This window comes from Cyprinus carpio, chromosome A18, assembly GCF_018340385.1.
Source record: "Cyprinus carpio isolate SPL01 chromosome A18, ASM1834038v1, whole genome shotgun sequence".
NCBI lineage: Eukaryota > Metazoa > Chordata > Actinopteri > Cypriniformes > Cyprinidae > Cyprinus > Cyprinus carpio.
This window is the reverse complement of record NC_056589.1, coordinates 22,495,655-22,518,147: the sequence shown is the minus strand read 5'-3', so window position 1 is coordinate 22,518,147 and position 22,493 is coordinate 22,495,655. Positions and strand designations below refer to the sequence as shown.

Here is a 22,493-nt window from a genome sequence, read left to right as displayed (position 1 = left end):
ATTGCAATTTGCTTGAAACACAGTTTGAGTCATATTGAGCCTGCTATAGTTTTCTCCTTTTATACTGTATGTACAGTATGTATTTATTAATTAATTTATTTAGATTTATAAAAAAAAATATTTTGGCTTTTCTCTTATTGTTCGGAAAAGGGTTTTTTTTTTTTTGTCTTTATTTTTAATTATATAGCACCAGTTCAAATTTTTTTTGTTTACCTCTTATTAAAATCTAATGAGCATTCTATTGATAAAACAAAACAATTAAACTCACCGCCTACTTCTACTACACCGCTGCTGAGAGTATCATGTTTGAGAGCAGTCTTCTCAAAAACATTACATTATGATTATGATCTCAGATAAATGCAGATAGCAATCTCAGATGAATACAAAATAATTGTCTGGCTTCTCTTGGCTATTTTTGTCAATTCACATCAGCTGTGTGTATGATGCAGCAAATGTGTGTGGGCAGGTTTGTGTGGGTGGCTGAGGTTAGGCTCTCATGTATTCCTTCTGAAGAAACTTTTATTTAGATCACACTTACATGCACCTTTAGCTTAAGCAATGACAGGTTGCACAGAAATATGCAATGCACCAACTTGTAATGAAATGTTTTTATTTTATATTCCAGAACAACACATTTTGTTTCCCATAAGCAACATTGTAATAATATTTCAATAGCGTGAGCTAACTGCAACAGAATTATGTTCCATCAGTGATGCAGATGAGCTGGTTGTAAATTTCACCTAAGCAGATGCTTTGATAAAGATTCAGTATAACTTTAGAATAACATGCTGTATGCTGATATCTGACTAAATGATTTAATATTAGCAACACTAGTCATAATTGTTAGACTAATTAAGATATTTTAGATGTATATATTTTTATTTTTATTTTTTGAAGTAGTGAAATGAAATGAAAAGATTACTGAAAGACAGTGATCTTTAACACTTTAACACTTAAAACAGAAATAAACCATAGCTTGTTCCTGAAAAAGCTGTTTGTTCTCAAAATCTACACTAGCATCACTACTTTTAGTACTGCTAGTCATTCTCTTAATTTTATACATAGATTTTACCTTTGAAAAAGTACCAATAACTTTTTTGTTCCATGTTAGCACGTGGTGTTTGTTTGTGCGCAAATATATTTATTCTAGGTTTTGAGCTACAGTGTGCATTAATGACAATGTATTTAGTGACTGAAAGTGACTTTAATATGAAACACTGCATGTGAAAATATGAAATGACTACCCGCTTGTTAAGTCTGACATCACGCATCACCACTTAAGGGTCCAAACGCTTTATCAGATGCCACGAGAAAATAACAAACGGTGCAAATATACACTCACAATGTGATATAATACTACCAAAAAAAAATAAATAATGGAATCCTACCCTTTAACTCCATACCAAAATCCCAGATAGCCAGGCAATGAAAATATTAATATAAATAAATAAATATAAAAATGTATATAAAAACATGCTTCGAGCCAAATGTGAGTATTCATTCACACAAGCTTAAAAAGACATCATTGAATGCCTGAATTGTCACAATCCAGATCTAACTATCTATCTGAGGTGATACAGTGATGGCTGCTGTAGATAAGCCAATGGATCAAACAGAATAAAAGGACTTGAGTAGGCGTTTGAATCACTACAGTAATCCGCTACTCAACCCCATTTACACAGATCATCCAAACCCTTATGTTTAATAGCAGAGAGCAAACTTCCCACAAATAGATTTTAAAACTCCTGACTCACTCATTTATAATGGATTTGCACAGGTTTCACAATCACCGCAATGACAGAGAAGATTTATAGTTTTGTTTTTTGGTACAGTGTTTATTTATTGAACAAGCATATATTGTTTAGAACTATGTAATATGGTTTGAGTTTCTTTTGTCTTCATTTAAAATATTATTGAAAAAACTAAATTTTTTTACTGGATCAGCAATTTCATTCAGAATTTCATTCTAGTTATCCAGCATCTGACTATTGGTAGTGAGGTTTACCTTTTTCCGGCTATTTCCTCAATATTAACATATAGTGCAAAAATAAATAAATAAATAAATAAATAAAAATGTTTGTAGTGACAACACTATATTTAAGCTGTATATATATTAACGTAATAATAATCATAAAAACTTTTTTTTTTTTTCGTCCTGCCATGAGCATTGTGTGTGTTTAAGACAGATTAGCTGACTGGCTGATTTTGAAAATATTTTATAAGTTTTGCACATGCCTAGTTATTTATGCAATGCATTATTCCAGGTATTTTTACTAGCCTTGTTGCTGATGTACACTAAAAAAAAAACCTAATTATTGGTATCTGTTAATGACTGAAACACTCACTGTTTCAGGAGTCACACAACAGTGCTTGCTGGATACCCTCGAAAAGGCTCAAGGAACAGTGGGGAACAAAGTGCTTAGCTTAGGCCAAGGTTGCTCCGCAATCAAGCAGAGCTGAAGCCGGTTGGCTGTAGCTCAGTGATTACCCACCAGCCTAAAGAGATCAATTTCACTGAACTTCCCTTCAACCGAGCAGCTGTGAATGTCAGTGGGTTCCTGTGAAAAGCCCGGGTGTAAATCTGAAAGGAATTCCAATGGGTTTTTCTTTCGAGTCCAGGCAGAGGTGCAGTTTTAATTGTCCTTTTCAAGACACTGTTATTTAACCAACTAGGCCGTTGTGAGAGAAAAGCAGGCCAGGGTGATGAGGACGGTCAGTTCTGCAGGATCAGGTTGCTCTTGTTAAGAGAACCCTTGAGACCATCGCCAACCAAAGAGGTCAGTAGGTGGAGGTGAGCGGAGAATGTATGGGATTACTGAGCTGGTTTGAAGACTTACCTTCAATTACATTTGACATTTTTGTCAAAGGGCGAATACGGATACAAGCTAGTGTTTCGATACACCAGACGAAAATGTGGTTGGTTGGTCAAGGGCGTTAATCTCAGTAGACAATGTAAGAACAGCTTTGACCCAAGGACTGATGTCTTTATAAAGCTGTGCAGAACATACAGTTGTTGAGTAGACGTTTCTCGTTGCTGCTTGCCTACTTTTGGAGCTTCAGATCTTGGCTTTAAAAGGCTTTGCTAGTATCTTTACAGTATTAATATGTCAAAACTCAGTGCACTACATGGAAAATGGGCTGTCAGCCCACCCATGGACCAGGAAGCTATGTTTGTGACTTCTAAAGCGAATGTGAGATGAGCCCTTTAATGGTCTTGATCTGAGAATCCCAACATGAAAGGCTTGGGTTAGACAGAGGCTTCAGTTCTTCAATGGCTGACTGAAGGAGCCCACAGCTGGAGAAGAGCCCAGCTACAGAGCGATGAAGCGTGATTGGCTAGCGCTATGAGATCAGATGCTGAATCAAACTGGTCCCTTCACCTCTGATCAGGAGGACGGACCACTGAAATGTCATCCTAGTTGTCGCCTCCCAGTGAGCTAAATCTGGTGCTAGACCATTTACTTGACTGCAGATAAACATCCTCACATTCTAACAAGCTGGTTAATTGTGATTAAACCATCAGCCGTTAAAAGGAGAGTGGATATTGAAACACTTGGAATCAATGACATCCACTGCAGGGTTTTAAGCCTGCTGATGGCTCAGTGGTAGTGTAATCCAGAGGAAGGGATCAGTGCAGGCACAGCTAGGTTCAGACATCATGTTGTCATTACAGAATTGCTTGACATTTATTTCGCATACAAACAACTATATTCAAAATCTTGAACTGACATGAAAATGACTAAAAATCAGAGTTTGTGTTTTTCTATGAAAACTGTCGACTCACATCTGCAGACAGGCTCTGATTTAAGGCAACTGTCAAATTGTCCAGACTGTAAATCAGGCCAAAAATATGGGCAAAAGTCGTAGTGTATTCCAGCCTTTAGTTACCCTGAAGGATTGGAATTGGTTATATCAGACACTTTTTTTATATGGGACAATTTTAGTTATGCTTTTGGATTTTCAGTTTTAGACAGTTTAGTTTACTTTAGACAATGTGTGTATGTTTTCAGTGGTTTTGTTCTGGAAGTATTTTTTTTCCACTTTGAATTTGTACATAAAGACTTAGCCTAAAACAACATTACCAGCTCTGAAATGTATCAATGAATCGTGTAAATAATCAACGAACTTGATTTGAAGAAAAATGTAAACCCCAAAAATTTGAAAATGAGAAAAGGACTAAGGACTTCTGTATGCAAGACTTTTGAGACAATAAACTATGCATCCTATATTTGCTATAATGCCATAGAAAAAATGTTTTAGGTTCCCCCAAGAGCCTTTCTGCAAACAGTTAAAATAACCTTTTTTTTTTCTTATTGTGAAGAACATTTTAATAATCTAAAGACCCTTTTTACATTGTACATAATCTTTTATGCAATGGAAAGATTCTATGGATATTAAAGTTTCTTTATGGAACCATAAATCACAATAAAGAATCTTTATTTGTAAGACGTAATTATATTGTGGCTTATGCAAGTGTAAACCATCGCTTAAAAACCTCAGAGCTCATGGTAGGTTTTTCTGAAAAGGTTGATTTTTACTACCGGAACTCTACTGTTGCGCTCTGTTAAAGTTTCTCGCCATCAGTCATTGACACAGCTTTAATAAGTAAATGAAATGTTATTAGCAATTATCAGATCTGGGCTTTATTATTATGTAATGTGCATATCAGTGATAAAATGCTCGCCTGTGTAGCAGGTTCCCATGTGTGTATGTGAATTCTGACGAGGCTCACTGCACAACTCCCGCAAGCTAATCCTTGTAGCACGATGTAATTTGAGCTCAAAAACACTCCTTTTAAGATGAGAGGGGTCTGCTATTGACAGCCAACATCAAAGCGGTCCATAGCTATATGCTCTCCAAAACACTCCTGTCCTCTACTGCAAAAAACAGACAATACCAACAAACACTCACCACGCTGCCTTTGAAACGCCTGACACTGTTTGCTTTGCTACTGGCACACTATAAAGAGCTTCTCCTTCTCATTGAAAGCAATATAAAATGGTGTAATGGAAAGGGAAATGAGCAGATATGTGGCGCTTGAGAGATTCACTGTGTCTTTGCTTGATTCGGTTTTCCGCAAAGAGTAATCCTTTGACTTTGCTGTTTGTTAAGCACAGATGGCTGTTTTCCTGACCGTCCTCAATTATGCTGGTAAGCAGGGATGCTTGACAATGCGTTTGTGTGTAAATATGTGTGTTTGAGGCATTTGTGATGAAAATGGCCCAGAAAGCTTTTGTGTTGAGGAAGATAAAAGAACTAACGGCCGAGTTGAAAAGGTTAAGTGCTCAAAGAGAAAACCTCAGTGAATTTGATTTGTATTGATTTTGGTAGACACAGCTCTAACCAGTTACCCTGCATGCACCTAACAAACAGACCCGAGGTGAAAGCAAAACAGCTGCAGATGGAGAGGTGATCACTCATGTCAAATCTGTTCTGTTTTTTTTTTCTTTCTCCCTTTCAAAAATAGAGGGAACCACACAAAGAAACATAGTTGAAATTTGTCCTTATTTCAGCATTTAATTTTTAGTTAAAAACTGAATTTTAAATAACTAAATGGTGTAATGACAGAACTACTCTTCTGAGTCTATGTTGCATTCTTCTGGGAAGTTCTTACTTTGCATATTTGGAAATCATAATTGCCACATAATGTGTGCTCAAATGATTTCTGGACAGTTTTGTAGTTCTCTCGAATGTTTTTTTTTTGCCTCCCGACAAAGACAGGAAGCTTTTTAGCTCTGATGCATGGTAATGAAGAGCAACGGATGCACATTAGGTGTGTAATTGCTGTTTGATAATTCTTGGGCTGCCACAGTGAATGATGGGAAATGTAGTTTGTTGACCAATTTGCTGTTTTGTGCTCCAACATGTATTTACATGCGCATGCTTGGGAGTCATCTTTTATCTCAGTGGAAAATATAGTTCCTTTTATGCATTAAATAACGGATGCCCACCCCCCCAGATCACTAACGTATTATTAGTTGATATGAAATTTGAAGTAGTCTTGCTGGTATGACGTTGTAATTCATCTGAAACTATTTAAACATATTTTCAGCACTTCTAAAATTGTTATACAAGCAGTTTTTAATGTGCTTATATTAATAGAGTGACTATATAGTTTATGTTTGTGCAACTTTTATTTATCACCCCGTAGGACCATTTAAATGAACTAAGGTAATAGAGAAATTAAAATAATGAATAGTCAAAGGACCGAAGAAATACATTTCCTTGTGTATATACAGCATATGCAAATTTTAACATTTTTTAACATTTAAATAACAGAGATGTTACGTCAACTACCAATTTTATTTATTTATTTATGTTTTTCAGAACTAATTCTGAAATTCATGATGCAGTAGGTGACACAATGACTGCAAATATATAGAAAAAAGCTCTATAATTCACTTGTCATCAGGTCAAAAATATACATTTTCAAAACTGTTATGAAATACTGTTTCATGGTCATTTAGAAATATTTATGGCTGAGGCAACAAAAATGACACTCGTCTATGATATAAACTCATTTTAACCAGCTGCCAGCAAGTCTCAGTTTATTTTCCCAGATCCCACTTTTAACTGTCCTAAGATGGATGACTGTTCTTATACCAGCAATCACAGAATACAATTTGACAAAGGCCTTGTGACGTTTAGAAACAAGGGGCGAGAAGAAGATCTAGATGAGGGAGGAGGACAAAAAGTGAGATTGAGATGAGCAAGAGAAGCAATTGTTGAAAGGTGGACATTTAGAAAATAAACCAACTACAAAAACCACACATGAACAAGTTGAAAGGCTAGGAAACAACAGAGCTGAGAGTATAATTAGAGCACACGTGTTCCTCTGAGCTCTTCAATTGTGCTGTTGATGATAACCGCAACAGTGATGGGTGGGTAGCTTGACAGACATACTGAACTCATTACAGCCGAGGTGGAAGAGCAGATCTCAGCACACAACAGCGGCACACACTGCCCTGCACCGCTACCGTCCCTGGAGCCCGGAGAGAGACATGAACTCAGGAGCTCATTAAGACCCTTAGTCTAACTCTCCCAGTGTCTTAAGCTGAGCCCACACCACATTCATAGTGTGAGAGATTGACTCTGACTGTAGTGCTCACAGCAGCTAAGGAGAGCTACTGCTGTTGATAATTATCGGTAACTGTAAGGGAAAGACAGAAAGAAAAGAATCCAGAATGATCTTTCTGTTTCCCCCTGGTGATTCTGTGACATAAAAGTCACATACAGGACCTTTAGAAGATGCCTGTGTTTTTGTGTATGACTGCACCACAGGGTCCTCAGTATGTCTCAAGCCTCTTTCATATGACTCTTCAACGCATCTTCAATCAACTCCTGGTCAAACCAGGTGCAAGTTGCATAAACTTGGACGCTATGTTAAGACCAGGGCAGTTGCTAGGAATTCTAAGCCCTGTGCACTGAATTTGCTATGGTGCCCCACCATGGGCCCCTGTTGCTCTGTTAGACTAATCTATGTTTTTATGTAACTGACTCAAAAATAGTATTACAGGCTTAGAAAAAAAAAGAAAAAAAAGAAGATGATGTATGTCACGGTGCTACTGTGAGGGACCACGGAGCGAGAAACGAAGAGACCAGTAGTACATCATTACAGGAGACTTTAACTGACTCAAGGGAACCAGGAAGACACACGTAGCAGAAGACATCAACAAGTAGAACCAACAAACACTAACTGAAAGGACTGGGGCTTTTAAACACAGGATAACGAGGCACTAAAGAGGCACACCAGGGGCCAGTTACATATGTCACTTATTACATCCGAGATTAAATGTCACATCCAAAATGATATCATCGCACTAATCAGGATCTGGCTAATTCGGTTCTTCGAACGCACCTGTTATTGATGATTAGTATGGCTGGATTAAGTTATCTGAGATAACTATGCATTCATGTGTTGGTTTAAAAGGGGTTATGTATCGATACGCGAAACCACAATCAGCCATGCAGCGATTGGCTGGCAGCAAGACAGCAGCGTAATGACATCATATAATTAAAAAAGACACCTGACGAAAAGCTTGACAAATTTCTAGACTTTTGTAAGGAAACATCCAAGAGAACAAAACTACCTATATGTTATAATAGATAAATGAAATGTGCACTGTTTTTATTTTATTTTAATTTTTTACATGATTCCTAATTATTTATATTCACGATTTCTAACATTTGTACAGTTTTATTTCAATGTAGTAATTAGCAATTCATTTAATTTTATATTTGAACAGATTTGTTATGTGACCGCATTAACTGGCTGTGTCTATAATATTAAAGACTACACAACATTATTATATTATCTTTAATTTAATTTTTAAATGATTATTATTTTAAATCATTGTCCCTGGATCAGTAGGATACTCTTGTAATTAAGCAGCGGTGGTAAAGGACAGATTCAATTCTGCTTAAAAATATGCAATATAATCCTGTTTACATGAAATAAGATGCTCCCGTGCAGGTTTAAGATTACGGACCTGTTGCTATGACAGCAACGCCGGGATGAGCTTCGAAGAACCAACCAATCCAAGACAATACAAAACAAAAAAAAAACAAATCCAACTAACTTAACAATCTACAAACGAAGAATAAGCCTCTGGAATCAAATTAACAATCAACATGAGGGAGAAACTAGGTCACACGGAACAAAACATGGAACAGAGTATGACAGTGTAAGGCTAGTCGAAGCATTTCATGCAAACGGCCACAGGAATTTTCAAACTGGGGTTCAGGGATATTTTCATTCATTCATCTGAACCAAATGTCTGGTTTGGTTCAGCTACAAAATCAGACATCAGAAGACTACAGAGAACGGTTCGGACTGCTGAAAGGATTATTGGTGCTCCCCTGCCCACCCTTCAAGAACTGTATACATCCAGAGTGAGGAAAAGGGCTCAGAAAATCACTCTGGATCCCTCACACCCAAGTTACCCCATCTTTGAACTTTTGCCATCTGGCCGGCGCTTCAGAGCCGCAAATACCAGGACAGTCAAGCACAAGAACAGTTTCTTCCCCCAGGCAATCTACCTCATGAACAGTTAAATGTTCCCCACTTATACAATAAAAATGTGCAATATCCTTATATTTATTTGTTACCCCTTTATCCTAGTACATCCCTGCATCTTACTCAATCCAATTCCATTATCATTCATAGCACAATTGTTTATACACTTATTTATCTGCAAAGGGTTTTTATTTTTTATTTTTTTTTGACTGTGTGTTGTTGTCTTTTGTGTACTGGAAGCTTATGTCACTAAAACAAATTCCTTGTATGCGCAAGCATACTTGGCAATAAAGCTCTTTCTGATTCTGATTCTGATTCTGATTCTGATTCATTCATTCATTCATTCATTCATTTGCCAATAAAAAAGTAATTATTTATTTTAAACTAATTGTTCATGTCTCCTTCCTTGGAGTGTAAGAATAATTTGTGTTGCATCTTTTTAGCAATTTTTTCACCTTTAGCTCACTCATTGAGGTTTTTAAAGCACTGATCTCTCTCAAGATGCTCAATATTTCTTGTAAAAAACACTAAGAAAATAAATTAAATGGAAATATTATGAACTTAAAATGTTTTCCTCCAGGTTTATATATCTTACATAATTAAATATACTATAAAAATATCAACATCCTACTTTATTAACATTCTGCTACTTAAACATTCTTAATACGATGTAAATATTTGCATATAATTTTCAGTAATTTCTTTAGACTTCAGTAGTATTATTTAATTTAGCATTTATTTAATTTAACTTCTTGTCATCATAATACTGTCTTTACTAATTTCCTCACACAATATTGCATTTTATTCACAGTGCACAGCATAAATGAGTACACCCCCTCTGAATAAATAAAAAAGATGTATTTTCTTAATGATCACTAATATAATTCATGGAAAGATGGCAAAATTGAAACATATTAAACATATACTTGATAAGAAACAACAAAATATATGCTAATATCATAAATAAGAAAAACAAATAATCAAATCCACAAATGCACCCTAGATTTAATTCGAACAAATTCAGAAAATGTATAATATTCTAGTACTTAGTATGTCCTCCAGAACTTAAAGTATACTGCTCTGCTTCTTGGCACTGAGTGTACAAGTTCATGACAAATTTTCACATCTGTCCTGTTTAACTCTTGGAAGACCTCCTTAAATGCTCTGGTCTTTATTGGGGAGCTTTGCTCAGCTCGTCTCTACAGAATCCTGACAGCTGCTCATTCATCCCTATATAAAAGCTTTACTACCACTGAACGCCACTGTGGGTACCAAGCATCTAGCAACACCAGAACATTTTGGATGCTTTTGGATCCGAAATGATTGACTTGGTCTCTTGAGACCAGAGTATAGATTCCCAGGAGTCTCTATATTGTAAATATGGGCCTTGGAAGAGGTTAAATGAGTTTATTTTGCTTTGCTACTGTAGGTAATTCTAGTGGTGACAACAACCATGCATGTCACTTCTGCAGGCTGTGTCATACTCTCTGAGATAAAGTGTCACTCTTTTCATAGCTTTTGCCAGCTCTGAGACACTTGCATGTTATTTCTCCTGCTCTTTTTCTAGCAAAAATTCACAACAAAATAAAAAATAAATATAAAAAATGTCGGTGCTACTTCTGCTTTATTTTCACACTTAAATGAATAATTTGGTATTCCTCTTGTACCTTTGTCCTCTTTATGCTAAGAAATAAGTCACATGGCAGTTCTCTCCCAAGTGGTTCCACTGCTGCCAGCATTAAGTCAGCTATATAACACTTTTAATTGCCAGGAAGTTACTTGTCTTTAAAAGTTTTGGTTTAATATACTTACCTGTTGATCAAAAATAGCCTTAAACTTATACACTTTTTATTTATTTATTATTTAGTAACTTTCGGGAGGGTGTACTCATATTTACAACACAAAATGTTATCACTTTGATAAGAAAATCTTATTTGGCATTCTTCTTTGGTAATTGATCAAGCAGGCTTGTTGGAACGTTATATCTTCAAAGAACCCTAACATGTCTTCTTAAGTAAAGAGTAATTGCTGAATTTAAGTTTTAGAGGGGGTGTACTCATTTATGCTGTGCACTGTATTTATTTCCTTATTTTGCACTCAATCATTTTTCTTTCTCTAAAGAAATAATTCATTTCAAAAATTTCAGCAGGGGCATTGGTATTTGGTACGTATTTTTCTTTTATAGAACTGTCATTAGTTTTGTCAATAAAGACAACACAATCGAAAAACATTTTGACTTTTTGTCTGTATTTTGCCTGTATTTCATTTTAGAACATTTCAATTTGATTCAGTTTAATTAAGATTCAGTTTCTGTTATCATGGCACTACAGTATACTGTAGATTCAGCATTGCAAATTTAATGTGATGATTATTCTTTAAATGTCCTGAATTACATGAATTGTGCTAATTGGCTGTAAGCATCTTCCACCACAGATATATTTTTGAGTATTTCCTTTAGAAAACGCATAATGCATAATTTCCTGCCATACTGCCTGCTTCCTGGAAAGAACCTCCCCCACGTGAACCTACACATGGTTTACTGTCTGTTTTTGGTCTGCAGTTGAAGTGCACATTTGAAACTTGAAGTAATGTCCTTATTCTTACCTCTGTGGGTGTCCAGATCGCATACAACATAAAAAAATCATGCACAAAAAGTGAATTTCGCTTGAAAGGCATCAAGATACCCTCCTCTGCACCGCTGAATGATCCCTTTCGATGGAAACAGGTGCTTCCGCAGGCAATAAAATGACTGTTGATTCGATTACCTGCAGTTTCATCACCTGTGTTATCGATAGGGCGTGACATTACTGATTCTGCCTCAATTCAATTAGCTGAAAAGATATGTGAGACGCTCTGTGGTCATACTGTGCTAACGCTGTTAGCATCACCGCAGTCTTCGCTTGAGGATGCTTTGTATGGTATGGTGGTGAATGTTTAAGTGAGAGAACAAGACAATATCTTCATCTTGCACCTACACCTGCTTGCCCGAGTAATACATAATGCATTTTTTTTATCTGAACAACCAGTGTGGCTCACAAAAGGTGCAGTTCTAAAGAGAAAAAAGCAGTTGAACACAGCTCATGCACAGGTGTCAGGTGTTTGTAGGTTTTTTCACTTTTGTCATCCTGCAGTGCGCGACGTATATCAAGGCTGCTAAGCAATTAAGCTAATTGGTCACAGAGGCATTCATTATTGACGTGTCATGCTAAACACTTCTGTTTTTGGAGCTGCCTCTGCCACATTAGTCGTTTTGAACAGAAATGCGATTTCTGAGTGAATGCAAAATAATGTTACTGGCACTGTTCCAGCCCACTTACTGAAATGAAATCTTCATTGAATGCATTTAAATGGCATATTTAAATGTGGCTATGGCCGGTTACAGTTCTCACTTAAGCTTTTATGGATGTAATAGAATTTTCAAAAAAACATTGAAGGTTCAAAGGCTGAATCTGTGAAGGGTTTTAATGTGTGTGCCTTTGCGTGTATATATGTGTAGCCTTTGTAAGGCTGTAGGAATGTGTCATCCGGTACAGATCCTGCTATGCTTTTTATACCACAGTATATCTTCTGCAAAATGGACACATAGTTGGAATGATTTCTTTCTGACGTGCTGGGAGTCCAGTTTAGACACAGTGTGATTGTAGGAGCATTATTACATCAATGCAATAATATAGCTACTATAATAATATATAATTTAACTGCCATCACTGCTATTCATATCAGCTATTTTTAAAGTCTTGTTTTTGGCTTGCTACATATGCTGCTCACTACCATTTAAAAGTTTTTTTTTTTTTTTTTTTTTTTTAACTTTTGACTTTTATTTGAATCAAATGTTGTTCTTTTGAACATTCTATTTATTAATATAATGCTGAAAATATATATTACAGTTTCCACAAAAATATTAAGCAGCATAGCTTTTTCCAAAATTGATAATAAGAAATGTTATTGAGCAATAAATCAGCATATTAAAATGATTTCTGAAAGATCATGTAACACTGAAGACTGATGGCTGCTGAAAAAATGTTTTTACATTGCATTGTAAAATATAGTTGAATAGAAAAGAGTAATTTTAATTTGTAATTATATTTCACAATGGTACTGTTTTTTTTACTGAATATATATTTCAAAAATCTTTCTTTGATTATTAAAATAAAAATAAAAAAACAATGGGCAAAATATTCTCTTTGAACATAATGTGTACAGGCATATCTTTGCAGGAATAATAATTCTATACCATATCTAAACAACTTGAAGATTTTGGTCATACTGCCCGATTCACATCTATTCCCCCCAGGTCACCTTGAGTTACAAGAACATAACTTAGAGTGTCAAAGAGAATGGTAAACGGGCAGGAAAAGAAGAGTTATGGATGAGAAAAAGAAGGATGGGGAAGGGAAATGAGAGGAGGAATATGTCACAGAGGACAAAAAGAGTGAAAGTGAGGTATGGGGCGTTGAGATAAGATGGAAACGGACAGAATCAGAGGGGATAAGCTGGCCCGGAGTAGCCGTATCTTCCTCAGTCAGACCTGATGGGTGAAGATGAAAGTGGGGTCGATATTATTGAGGGTTAACGTTCTCTATTTCATGTTAATATCCATTGATGAATGGGCAATATTTTTTTTTTTTTTTTTACCTGGTTTTAGCTCATGGATAAATGAGCTTCGTCAGGCATAGTCACCTTTTCAGGGACATTTTCTGTGGCAGCAAGTCCATTTTTCATCAAAGATGAGATGTATCACCTCAAAAGACTCCTTTCTTGACAGTTTTTACATTGGAAGTCATAGTAGGTGACTAGTGAATGAATGCGGTCATCCTAACCATGCTAACTATGGTTAACATTCCTTTTTTTTATCTATATAATGATATGTGATATCTATCAACTTGGTTTTAAGTGACAGACTTTATTTCTCCTAAGCTAATATGTCAATCTGTCCTTTTCTCTTGCATTTTTCTGCAGTGGTGTTCGACGACTGCACTGGAAATGAGGGTGTGGAGTTTGAAGTGTCAAACCCTGACTTCCTAATAGATGAGAAATTGAATCTGGTTCCCAGAAGGCACGTGATTGACAGCGGAGATGTCATGTTTGTCCATGGTGTCAACAATCATGTCGATGACATGGCACAGGTGACCATTATGGGAGCACCATCTAGATCTCCTCAGACTCTCAGGGTAAGCGTTTCTCTGTGAGTTGATTTTGTGTGTGTGTGTGTGTGTGTGTGTGTGTGTGTGTGTGTGAATTTGTTAAATGGCCTGAAGTCTTCAATCTTGTCATTTTAAATGGTCTTTTACACTGGGGACATCGTATGTCTGGACACCCATGATTCGTTCTTTCAGTACTGGACATATGCGTCACTCAGTGTGTCTTTACTGCCATCATATTGACAGGCTCCAGCTCAGACTAGAAATTACCCATCATGACCTGTCATGGTATCCATGAGGACAGCCACATACTTCATTTAGAGGAGATCATTGGCAGAAATTAACTTTTTATTTGTTATTTTTTATTAAGGGGGATAATTTTTTTTAAAAAACAAACAAATAAAAACAAAAAATTTAATCAAATAATTTTAAACAACTCAAATCAAAACAAATCAATCAAAATCAATTAGAATGAATTGTCAATCTGTCCAATTAAGGCTCTTACCTTATGAAATTAAATGAGCATTAAATGACAGTAGATGTACAGCATGCACAAAATATTCTAACATATAAATCTAAAATAATATCTTGAATTCTTTTTTGGTGGGTTTTCTTGGTTAATATTGATTGAAATTTTATTTCAATATAGGTTATATACTACCGTTCAAAATGATGGGGTCAGTAAGATTTTCTTTAAGAAATTAATACTTTTGTTCATCAAGGATGTATTAAATTGATATTGAGCAATATTAAAGACTTTCACATCGTGATAAAAATGTATATTTCAAGTAATTACTCTTAACTTTCTATTGATCAAACAATCCTGAAAAGAGGATCACAGTTTCCATGCAAATATTAACATCACAACCGTTTTCACATTGATAAAAATAAGAAATATTTCTTGAGCAAATCAGCATAATGATTTCTGTAGGATCATCCGACACTGAAGACTGGAGTAATGTCTACTGAAAATTCAGATTTTCATCAGAAATAATTAAAATTTTAAAATATATTAAAATATGTCATAATGTAGTTATTTTTCACAATATTACTGTTTTTTAATGTATTTTTGATAAAATAAATGCAGCTTTTGTGAATGTAAGAGACTTCTTTAAAAAAACATTAACAATTCTTCCTGACTACAAACAGTGTGTGTGTGTGTGTGTGTGTGTGTGTGTGTGTGTGTGTGTGTGTGTGTGTGTGTGTGTGTGTGTGTGTGTGTGTGTGTGTGTGTGTGAATAATCATGATTTTTAAGAAGAAAAAAAAACTGCTTAAACCAAACTTTAAACTTTTTTATTTATTTAAAAATAGTTCCCCCCTGCAACATTTAGGTCATAGCTGTATTATATTGCATATAGTGCCATAGTAAATGAAAAGCAACTAGCTCCCACCTCTTTGAGATAAACTATGAATTATACTCTCAGATGAGATGTATAGCATGAGTGAAGTGATTGCTATGCGAGAGAGCTTGGGGAGAACAGCGGTGTGTGAAGAGGCTGGGGCGAGAGCCTGGAAGCAGGGTCATTATGGATCATACATCCTGTAATCACAGTCAGACTAAGCCTTCAAAAATAAACCTCCCCCTAACCCACTGGTTTGTTCCCGGAAGAAAACCTTGCATCAGCTAGTGAATGCCGAAGGGAAGCTCTTCTTATTGATGCCATATTTGACTTAATGCCCGTTTTATTGGATTTTGATTATTGATCTCAATAATCAAGTGCGTGTGGAAATGGAAAAGGCTTCTGTCTTTCCCCATAGGTTGACTTGATGTAATTGTAGCTGCCTTACAAGCACAGCAAGCCTGAAGAAAAGGCCTTATGAGAAAAATGATATAGGGTATAATTCAGTATTTTACAGAGGATTCATATACAAATTAATTTTATGATTTGTTTTCCTTTCTGGCGTTTCTATGTGCGAATGAGACAGTCTTTCCTTGTGGAACCACCAAATGGAGTGAAGAAAAAAAAATTCTGTGACCTTGACATTTCATACTTTTCCATTTGTAATCTACAGAAATATACTGGGTTCTTTCTTTCACAGTTATTTTTCATTTATTCTAAAGAAGAGGATGACCTGGTCACAAGGTTACAGGTCGCACATTGGTCTTGTTTATTGACTTTACTTGTTTATTGGCCTTTCTGGTGTCTTTAGCCTTGGCCGGTGGTAGTAATGTTATGTCGTTGTGTCATAGAAAGTGGTACATCATGAATGTTAAGTTGCTTACCATGCTGACAAATAAAACATCTGAAACCATTCTAAGGTTTTAGCTCATCTGGTTTGATCGTTTTAAAGGAATTTTAAGTACTTGTCATCTAGCAGTTCCTATGAAAGTGTGGGTTTACACAGATCTTTTGGGATAAATGAATACAGGCAGAGAATCTGCAATGCAAACCCCGAGATTTCTGTCTGGCACTCTGACTCCTCTCTCCATCTGGATAAATGAGAAGTCAGAAATGAGTAATGATATGTCCCAATAGGGCAGTGTGCAGCAGAATGGCACAATTGACAAGGACGCAATGCCTCTGACAACCCTGAGTCCTAATTATTAACGAGTTTTGATGACTAAGGAAAAGCAAATTGAGTTTTGATCACATTTTAGCTTTTTCTGCACTGTTAACAAGACTAAAAAGTTTTAGGAGTTATAAAACAGTTCTTAACTTTGTTGACTGTGGGCACCTTGGAATTTCAAAGACAACAGTGGTTCCATAGTTGAGAACCACTGTGTTAGGCGGAAACCAGGTTTATAAAATTGCAAATGGAGAGCTCTGTTAAAGATCGACTGTAACGGTCTAGTCTTGGCTAGTTAGCATGGGCCAGTTAGTACCTGCTTCTGTCTTTATTGACAGCAATTAAAAAGTAGCTAAATAGATTTATTCATTTATTTATTTTGCAGTTAGCATATAAATTGCAAATATAGTAGCAGTGTTACCTTTTTCCTTATTTTTATTTTTTGGGAGGGCGCTTAGAAATATGAAATGCATTTTTCCCTGTCTGTTATCTTAGACATCACAGATTAGGATAGTTGCAAGTGAAAGCTTTTGATTGTGTTCTTTTAGTGCAATCAAACAAACCAGCTTTAGTTAGCATGTCAGACTGTAATTTTTTGTGGCTCTCCTAGTTATTATTCACATTGGCATTAGGTGATTGCCTTTACAAGAACAATTGTGTGCCCAGAAGTGTGTGCCATCTACAATTTGGGTACCCACAGCAGCCAAACAACTGCCTTTGAGATGACTGGGAATTGTAACAGATTTTTCTTTTTTTTTCTTTTTTTTTTTTTCTCTTATGTATTATAAACCAGTTCTTTGTCTTAGAAACTCTCACAGCCCAGCTAATAAGATTCAAGTGCCACTTCTTCAACACCACGCCAGCAGCAGCAGCAGCATTAATGTTACTAAAATAGCCATTTTTACAGTGATTCACTTTAAAACCCACAACAATCAATGCTGTGGTTGAGAAACCCTCACCATGTCTTCTGCCACCTCTCTCTTTAATGAGACTCCCTAGCTTGTTTGTCTTTTCACAAGTTTGAACAGTTCTGGGGGCAATCATGGAAACCTTTGAGATGGATTTTATATCTATCTATCTATCTATCTATCTGTCTGTCTGTCTGTCTGTCTATCTCTATCTATCTATCTATCTATCTATCTATCTATCTATCTCTCTCTCTCTCTCTCTCTCTCTCTCTCTCTCTCTCTCTCTCTCTCTCTCTCTATATATATATATATATATATATATATATATATATATATATATATATGTCTGTGTATGTATAGTTTTGTTTTGTTTGTTTGTTTGTTTTTTGTTTTTTTGTTACAATCTCACCTCTCTCCCTATTTGCACATATATTTCACTGAAAGTGTCATACGTGTCATTCACACTTATTACCAAGAATTATCTTCAGTGTATATTAATATTTATTAATACACACACACACACACACACACACACACACACACACACACACACACACACACACACACACACACACACACACACACTCTCCCTGTCTCTCTGGGGTGGTGTAATGGTTGAGGCTGAGAGCTGTTAACCGAAATTTTGCTGGTTCAGTTTCACACAAGGAGCTAACCATGAGCCGTCAGATGATTGCAGGGATTGAAAATAAGCAAAAACATATTAAAACTGCTTAACACACATAATTTATTTGCTAAATGGTGGGAAGAATTTCAAGAACTATAATCCTCAATGCAGCTCATTGGTGCAGTGTACTCTATGGCTGGGATTCGAATGCCACTAATCTTTAAGCTGCCCTGTTTCAGTTATTAATTAGAGCTCAAACTACCTCATAGAGCGGAGAAAGCTGAAGCAGGGATGATTGTACCTCTGTAATTTATGAACAGGAAACATTAAAGATTCATGACTATCTTCTTTTCAGCATGTCAGCACGCTCTAGCCAACAGTGTTCATCACTGGCAGAGGGAAGGCATAGCGAACACATACAACAGACCTTGCGCTCTGTTCTCAGAGCAGCACGTGCGTTTTTCTGTCCTTGAGAATGCAGCGGGGGAAGAGTGGCAAAGGAACTCATCAATAACCTCAACGCAGACATTTTTCCAACAGAGAAGGTTCCTAAAGTTCCATAAGTCTTTCTCATTCTCTCCATCGCTCACTGCAGCGAGTCGATGAGTTGACGGAGATGTTTCATCTTCACCGTAAGACCCGTCACTCTATAACTTATGCCCCTTATGTAGCGGATGAGAGTAACATAAACTCCCCTTATGATGGGAGGACATATTGGTTACTATCTCATTGAAATGTGCTCTCAGCCTAGGTGAAGGGACTGATATGATGTTCTTTTCTGGCATGTCATAAGTTTCAATACAGTACTGAAAGACACATAGTGACTTTAAAGCAGTTTCTTAAAGGTGATTCAGATACTGTATGATAATGATAATGTTGCATTTCCATAGAATGGTTGTTTTAAGAATAAGCACCCTTTAAAGAGACCCCAAAATGAAATCCTCATATCATTCCAAAACTGTACAACTTAACTTTTTTCTTCAGAATATATAAGATATTTTAAAGAATGATGGGGTCCAAATCTTCTTTTATTTTCAACTGAAGAAAGAAATTCATTCAGGTTTGGAACAATATAAGAGAGAGTTAGTAATGACAGAATTACAATTTTTGGGTGAACCGTTGAATTAAGAACCATGACAATTGTATGCAAGGTTGTATGTTTAATATAAAACTTATTTGAATAAATAATTTAAGTGAATGATTCATTGACTTGCTTGTTTAATTTGAGTGAATCAGTATTTCTGAATGAATCGAGTGAAATATTCAGTGATTCATAGACAGTAATCTGTTGCCATTTTTATAATGCAGTGAGATACTTTACAAATAGAAGGTAATTCTACTCATGCGATTATTTTTTTATTTGACAAATTAACAGAAAAAAAAAACTGTTTAAAAAAAGTCTCATTTAAACTCATTTGCGTCAAAAAATAATAATATATAACAAATTGCTCAGATTCTCATTTATTGAACTACCTTCAAAGGTGCACGATATAAGTAGGTTAGTTTACTCCATCTCTGAGTGTGTGTATCAAATATGGCCAGGTTATGATTTACATTACATGGCTATGAATGATGTCAGAGCAATGCAAAAAAATGACTTTATTCTGCCCGTTCTATTCAACCTTTGTCATGCTGACAGCCTTTGGGCCCCAGAAGCTCTGAATCCACCCTCTCACATTCACCCATCACTCCACCGCTGCTACGCCTGACCAAAGACATCCACCAAGGACAGAACGCTCTGTGCTTCCGATGCAAATGGAAAGTTTGTGACCGCACCCCAACCATTTCCTGCCCAACAAAAAATGACATACGAGTAGGACACAATAAATAGCTTGTCAAGTTAACTCTGTCTGTGGAGTGCATGTTTAGCGGGTTGGAATTTAGAGAACAGGAGCAAAAGAGATAAGCAAACAGAAATAGAAATGACTGGATTGACAAAAAGAGCCTTCTTAGTGGTGCTTTTCCAACCTTGACAATCTATGTATTCATTGTAGCTACTGTTTTCCAGTTGCTACAAGGTGACATTCTTTTTTGCCCTCCCTCTTTCTCCCTCCTCCTCGTTCTGCCTTGTAATGCAGCTCAGAGAGGTTCACTGTTGTAATGAGTTCAGATGCATGCTGGGATCTGTGTGGCGACATGCTGTCGTCGTGTCCTCAGCTTCAATTCAGCTGAAAGGCTGCTAATGTGAAGCATAAAAAAAGGGTTTCTTTTTTGTGTTTGTTACTATTAAGCATTTTAAGACTATTAATACCACAGTTGCTCTGATAATAGAATTCATCTCTGTGTTTAATGGCGTTCTTTTGCTCATGACAGCAGGACGGTGAAAGTAATTCCCTCAATAAAGGGAGATTTTGGAGAGAAACAGTGGTGTGTATCTGCTAATGACATCAAAACAACAGGAGGCTGTAATAATTCATTTAAAAAACATATTAAAAAAAATAAAAATTACAAATTAAATACTATCAAGACTGATCTGTGGGGATTTATGATACTCTTTTCAGTTTTGCAGGGAAATATCCTGAAAAATGTCACCCATTAATCTTGATATCAGACTGAAAAGTACTCGAGACACTCTTCCTCACATTAATAGCTCAGGCTGTCCCCAGAGATTGTGGTGTGATGTATTCATTTCACAAATGGAATCTTCTGTCTGGGCAGATCAAGATGGGCCATTTAGGTTATAATGCAATTTGCTAATGTACTTTAATTATTTATCTGCATTTGGCCATTTATATTTAAGATACTGTACTGTACTGCTCAAATTTTATTTTATTTTTGAGATACCAAAAATGTCTAAAAGTTCTTGAAATAATATACATTTAATTAAGCAATACTGCATAAAATATTAAAACTTGTTTTCAGAAAATCTATCTTGAAAAATAATATATTTTCCCCATTTGTTTATAAAAAAAAAATTTAACACTTAAATTTATCGACTTAAAATACATGGGAAATTGCATGATTTAAAACACAAAATGCACTTATTTTAAAGATACAACCAATGAAAACAATTCTTTGTCTTATGCAGTGTTGCTTCTCAAGTACATTTATCTTGTTCTGATTTTTTAGATATCTTTCCTGAAAAAAACAATCAGTTCATTGTAACAAGTCATTAAATAGTTTGGGTCATTATATTTTTTCCTTTCTTCCCCCTGAGTGTTACAAAGGTTTTCTGTTTGAAATAAATACTGCTGAACCTTCCTGAAAATCCTGAAAAAATTATTATATTAAGCAGAGAATTCTGAAAAATGCAGTTCTAGATTATGCAGTTCAAGCGTCTACCAGCAGGGCTTAGCTTGAGCATGCCAATCAGCTAAGCCTTGACCCATTCGTTTGCGGAAAGCATTTTAGCCAGGTCATCAAAATATATTATAGGGCCATTTACTCGTGCCACATGTCCGTCTATGGCCAGCGGGATCTTGCACGGGTCTTTGCCACTCTCCTAATATATTCTGTTTCACCCTGCTGTCAGTGTTGAGTGACAAATATAATTTGTGTTGCCATCTAATTGCCCTTAGGGGCTGTAATTGCAACAGTGTTGACAAAGAAAAGAGAATAGAACAAAATGGCGAGGAAGAAAGAATGGATCAGAGAGGGTAACATGAGAGACACTGATTAGCTTGGTTATTGAATTGAGATGCTAATAAACTTCAGTAGTCACATGGTATGCTGAAACCCACGGAAAACACATTTGCTGCATTTATGCACCTTAAGTAGGATGAGATATGTGACTCAGATTGCATGTTCTGCATCTTCATATCCGTTTTATCGGGAATACTTTATTGTGATTGGTCAGTTGTGACTTTCTGTGGTCAAATATTTTCCTTAATGACTACTAAACTATATAATTGACCATTACCCATGGCAGCCAATCTCCTACACAGTGTTAATGTCTCTCTGTGCTCTTTTTTTCTTTGTTTGCTAAATTTTTTTTAAACTAAATCAATTTTTCATTTCTACATATTCATTTATTTGATGTGTGGCTGCATAATAAGTTAGATAATGTACAGTCAGGCAGCCATCATCGCAAAATAAACCCCATCAGCATGACATAAAAGAATGATATTTTGTGTTAATGACCAGCTGATGATACACTATCCCTTATACAGTTAAATGTATCTTTTTATGTCACTTTTCACTTTAAGGCTCAGTCTCCACTCAACTACATTTTAGAGCCGCAGGATGAAAGCTTGTGACATTATTTGCTTAGTTTAATTTTCTGAAATAGGACATGGCTTTCAATTAAGCTTCTATCTAAATAAGGGAAGCAATGGCAGCAAAGGTGAAAAACCAC

At 35.9% G+C, this 22,493-nt stretch overlaps 1 protein-coding gene across 4 annotated transcripts in view; it reads left to right on the top strand.

Moving 5' to 3' along the window:
* The window catches only part of LOC109109916 (cadherin-13-like), a 283,438-nt gene that overhangs the window by 102,319 nt on the left and 158,626 nt on the right, over positions 1 to 22,493 (top strand). For all 4 annotated transcript variants that reach the window (XM_042775469.1, XM_042775468.1, XM_042775471.1 and 1 more), the window contains exon 3: positions 13,976 to 14,187. In XM_042775469.1, the coding sequence (XP_042631403.1) occupies positions 13,976 to 14,187 (212 nt within the window). The remainder of the gene's footprint in view (positions 1 to 13,975; positions 14,188 to 22,493) is intronic.